Genomic DNA, 4,421 nt, shown 5'->3' with positions numbered 1-4,421 from the left:
ATGAAAATGGAGCCTATCATTTACAAAAGCTAGATGGCACTCCGTTACTCAGACCATGGAATGTGTTTAATTTAAAGCAGTATTATCAGTAGAAAGTGTACACAAGTGCAAATGAGAAAGAAGTAAGTTTTATTGATATGAGTAAATGTAATTACAAAGAGACATCCGGACCACAAAAATATACAGAGGGAAAAATTACAGCAGAAAAATTGCAAGAAGAGATAAACTATTAGGGAGCAGGTTTCTCATGGAGCTTCTTTTCTTTACTTGGAGGAATTGAAGGGGTATCTCGCTTTATACCGTTCTTCTTCATGCAGCAGCGATACCCAAATATAAATGTATCATCCACTTGTTTCTGGTAATCCGCTGCAAGTTCCTCCCTTTCCACAGCAAACTCCCGTTCAAGTTCCTCTTTTTGCACATCCAGACGCAGCTGCAAGTCTTCCTTCTGTTTCTTTTCATTCAAAACTTCTGTCCGGAGTCGACTCAATTCATCCCTTAGCCGGGCTGCCTCACCCTCCGCCTCATGAAGGCGGCCCGCAGTTGATTCTTCTCGACCCTTTGCCTCAGCCAACTCCACCCGGAGGGCTTCATTTTCCTCTCGCATGGTGGATAGACTGGCCTCAGCCTCCTCCATTCTCAGACGCAGTTGATTTTCAATCTCTTGGTGCCGAGAGGAGAAGGTCCTCATATAGTCTGCAGTTTGCAGCAGCTGAGTAAAAAGAGCGTGTTGTTGAGACATGCTGCGGAGGCCCCTCACCAGCTAACACACAAACAAGAAAAGCAAAAACATAAATCATACTACAACAAACACATCAGTGCAACAAAAAGTCAAAAAGCAAAAACACAAGACAACGGTGTACCGTTTCTATCATATCAAACATCTTAGCAGAGGGCTTGATGGCTTTCCAGTCAGGAGTAATCTGCTTTAACTTAGCTTCCAACTCCGCGTAGCTGAAAGGGCTAGCGGGAGCGGCATCATCAGCAGATTCCTCCTCGGATGAGGAAGGAGAGGGTAGCTCGTGTCCCGGAATCGGAGCCCCCATATTTTCGTCCGGGCACATAGGTCCGGATGCATCCTCAACCGGAATTATTGCCGGAGCGGCTGAGGTCTCAGTAGCCATCTCCACCTCGCCTCCATCCGGATGAGCGTCATGGGCAGAAGCGCAGCTAATTTCAATCTCTTGCTGCCGCTCTTGAAGCCGCTCAAAGAGTCCGGACTGTAGATCGCGCGTCAAACGCGGCTTCTTGAGGGGAGGCCCTTTCACCAGGACTATAGCCAGGCGATCCGGGTCGTCGGAAGGCTGACTTTGGCTTTCTGCTCCCGCTTCCTCCAACGGGGCCATTTCAGCTGCATCAGCATCCGGATTAAGGTTGCCCGGACGGTTGATGGATGCAGCTTCCTCAGCCACGTTAGCCAGACGCACAGCCGCGACCAAGGAAGGACCTGAGTGATTCAACCCCGACATGCGTCCGGGGCCGCTTGAGATAGAGTGCGGAGCAGCATTTACTGGCTCCTCTATCATTACTTCCCCCTCATAGGTAGTTTGGGGAGGAGGGAACTCCTTGGGAGGAGTGGGTTCCTTCACATCCTTCCCATGCTTCTTCACTAGCTTCCCCCTCTTGCCTGGAATTTTCTTTGAAGGAGGGTCCGGCCCCCCCTTCTGTCCGGGAGCCTTCCGGATAGTGCCTTCAGTTTTTTTCTGATCTCTATCCTCCAGGAGCTTTCGCCGCCTTTCAGCGTCAGCCTCTTTAGCTTCCTGATAGAGGGGGAGCTCCTTCACTGTATAATGCTCCCCAGGCACTATCCCATCCTTTGCCAGTTTCCTAGGAAGAATATTGATAACATATTCCTGGGGCTCCCGGACGACCTCTGTCAAATTCCGCGCGGAAAGCAATGTTTTGTAGGCCCTCTCCTTGGGGTCTATTTCAAATAATTTGCAGACGCAGGCAAAGGACGCCTTTTCCACCCAATCCATAAGGTGGCCCCTCAATTCCAAACCTGCATTGTCAGCAACAAAAGGTGAGAATTCTGTCCGAAAAAATCAGAAAAAATCAGCAAAGCAAAATCCGGATAAAAAATCGCAAAACAAGATTACCCGGAATTTTTAAGCTATAATTCGGAGAAAAAGGCCTCGACGGATGCTGCGATAGCCCCGCCCATCCACCCCAGACTGCCACCAGCCCCTTCGCCCCTCCCTTTGTCGAATCTGGCAGTTCTGTCACCATTTGAAGGGAGGGCAGGTAAGCGGACACACTGAAGATATCATTCTTTGCTTTCTTCAGGGAATAGACAAAGAACAATTCCAGTAGCGTAAGGTCGAGGCTGTACAGCATGTTGATAATGTTGCATCCCATCAGCACCCGGACAAGGTTGGGATGAATGAAGATGGGTGGAATCTGAGAGAAGTGGAGGAATTCCTTGAACAAGGCTGGCAGAGGGAACCGGAGCCCCGCGTTGAATTGTTCCTTTGTGAAGAGGATAGCGTTTTTTCCACCTTTCTCAGTAGGCATAGCCGCCTCCTCGTTCACCAGGTCTATCAATACGTCATGGGGGATGCGGAATCGCTCCCGGAACTCCTTCGCATTTAGTTTATCTATCGCCTTTTCGCCAGCCTCGCTGACCCGGACAGACGAAACAGTCTTTTTTGGAGCCATTTCTTACCACAAAGCCAAAGCAAAATCTACACGCAAAAACAATGCAAACGGTTCAGACCAAGCAATCAGAAAATACACAAACCCTAACTCAAAGCCGTCAGAAAAACCCCTCAAAAACCCCTCCAAACAACAACAAAGTACCAACATTCAACAACAATTGCAAACGACTCGTCCAAAACAATGCCCAAGCAAGCCAGAAAACAAGTGTAAAGAACCAGCAAACGCAACCAAAGGAACGGCAGTAGCAAAGAGATACGTACCAAATACAGCACCGAAGAAGAAGAACGGGTACCGCCTTGATACAAAATCACCAGCAGCAAACCAACAAAGTCGCGATACAAAAGCACTGGTACAAAAGAGCTTTCGGAGTTTTTTTTTCTCAGAAAAGCAAAGGGCGTAGAAAAAGCAGTAAGAAGAAAGACTCTCAAGAGAATGCAGTAGAAAAAAATACAAAAAGAGGTACAGTACCCTATTTATAGCAGGACAGCCCCTCGGAAAGCCAAACCAACAGCCATGTTATCATTGAAACGACATATTGTCTGGGGATACGCAGGGTCGGCGGCTCGTCATAAATGCCTTTTTGGCTTCCGCACCCCCACTTGCCACGTGGCCCAGTCAGACGAAGGGACTTCTTCAGTTTTCAAAAGCCAGTTATTTTTAACCCGCCCATTTTTTAGGCAAAATAGGCAAGTTAAAAAGGGGGGCAATGTAGGGACCCCTCCCCTTGGGAAACACGTGGCACGCAGCTCATAGTGACGCGTGGCACGTGTTATCAGCCGGACCATCATCATCCGGATTCCCCTAAGGATATGCATGGTGCAGTTATCCTATCCGGACCGCTTCAAGGAAAGGCAAACGACGTTTCATCTTCTCCTATCCAAGGAAGAGCAAACGACGCTGGCAGAGCGTACACATCCGGATAGCCTCCACAACACATCCGGATAATCAGCATGAGCCATCCGGATATAAATCTTCTGGATGGTCAATTAAAGTAAAGCGAGTCTTACACGCAATCACAACAAGCAGCCATGGCCCACATCCCATCACCTGCAGAATGAGAAGACAAGAGGAAGTGACAGCAAGTCACTTCCCACGATCATTCTGCATAATCGCTTCCCACGATCTCTGACGGCCGCATCACCTACCATAGTCTCTGACAGCCATTCGTAGGATGATAGTGCTCCTACTAACACCTATTGTCATCATCACAACAGAAAAGATCTCCTCACCATTAATGAGAGGAACAGTACCCCTGAAGCTGGATATATATACCTTCGCACGAAGAAGAAAGGGGATCTCCTGGTAACCTCTTGATACCTAGAAAAAAGGCCAACTGATTTATATATCTCTTTCTCACCATGGCTAATAAAACCATCGGAGGGTGCGTCCGGACACCCTGTCCGGATGCCTTTTGCAGGTGCAACCACTGAATCAAGAACCCCTTGTGTGTTGAGAATCACGTGTCCATCCATATAGCAGCAACGTGGACCATCGGATACGCGAGGCGACAACAATTATGTGTTTTGTTTTTTGTTATCTAACTTTATGTTTTGTGATAGCACTCTAGTTGAAGGCCAAGTACACTTTGGTCGTATTTGTTTTCACTAATTAAACATGTTTGCCTATTGCCATGATATCATCCATATTTATTTTGTTCTAGTATCCACTTGAGTGGATCAATCATTTGCTATAATCTCCTCAACTCAATAGTAGATACCTTTTAAGGCTTAAAGGGGTGCTACCTCTTTGAGGGTACCTTCCCA

General features: G+C 47.6%; 2 protein-coding genes across 2 annotated transcripts; both read right to left on the bottom strand.

Annotated features, from left to right (window-relative positions):
* Positions 1 to 229: 229 nt before the first annotated feature.
* LOC132252784 (uncharacterized) lies at positions 230 to 1,124 on the bottom strand. The gene is made up of 2 exons (XM_059733990.1): positions 864 to 1,124; positions 230 to 763 (listed from the first exon to the last, which is right to left on the bottom strand). The coding sequence occupies exons 1-2, from the start codon at positions 1,122 to 1,124 to the stop codon at positions 230 to 232; spliced, it is 795 nt and encodes a 264-aa protein (XP_059589973.1).
* A 686-nt stretch (positions 1,125 to 1,810) lies between these two features.
* On the bottom strand, positions 1,811 to 4,164 carry LOC132252842 (uncharacterized). The gene is made up of 2 exons (XM_059734210.1): positions 2,919 to 4,164; positions 1,811 to 2,684 (listed from the first exon to the last, which is right to left on the bottom strand). The coding sequence occupies exon 2, from the start codon at positions 2,656 to 2,658 to the stop codon at positions 2,056 to 2,058; it is 603 nt and encodes a 200-aa protein (XP_059590193.1). The 5' UTR covers positions 2,659 to 2,684; positions 2,919 to 4,164; the 3' UTR covers positions 1,811 to 2,055.
* Between the last annotated feature and the right edge of the window lie 257 nt (positions 4,165 to 4,421).

The sequence above is a fragment of the Vitis vinifera genome, chromosome 17, assembly GCF_030704535.1.
Source record: "Vitis vinifera cultivar Pinot Noir 40024 chromosome 17, ASM3070453v1".
Taxonomy (NCBI): domain Eukaryota; kingdom Viridiplantae; phylum Streptophyta; class Magnoliopsida; order Vitales; family Vitaceae; genus Vitis; species Vitis vinifera.
Note: the sequence above shows the minus strand (reverse complement) of the source record. Positions and strands in the feature narration are given on the sequence as shown.

What these genes read in the sequence shown, in the direction of transcription:
- LOC132252784 (XM_059733990.1), bottom strand. Translation starts at nt 1,124, where the DNA reads ATGGCTACTGAGACCTCAGCCGCTCCGGCAATAATTCCGGTTGAGGAT. An exon ending in TGTTTGATATGATAGAAACG is followed by an intron (nt 764 to 863) that starts GTACACCGTTGT and finishes TTTGTGTGTTAG; the next exon opens with CTGGTGAGGGGCCTCCGCAG.
- LOC132252842 (XM_059734210.1), bottom strand. Translation starts at nt 2,658, where the DNA reads ATGGCTCCAAAAAAGACTGTTTCGTCTGTCCGGGTCAGCGAGGCTGGC.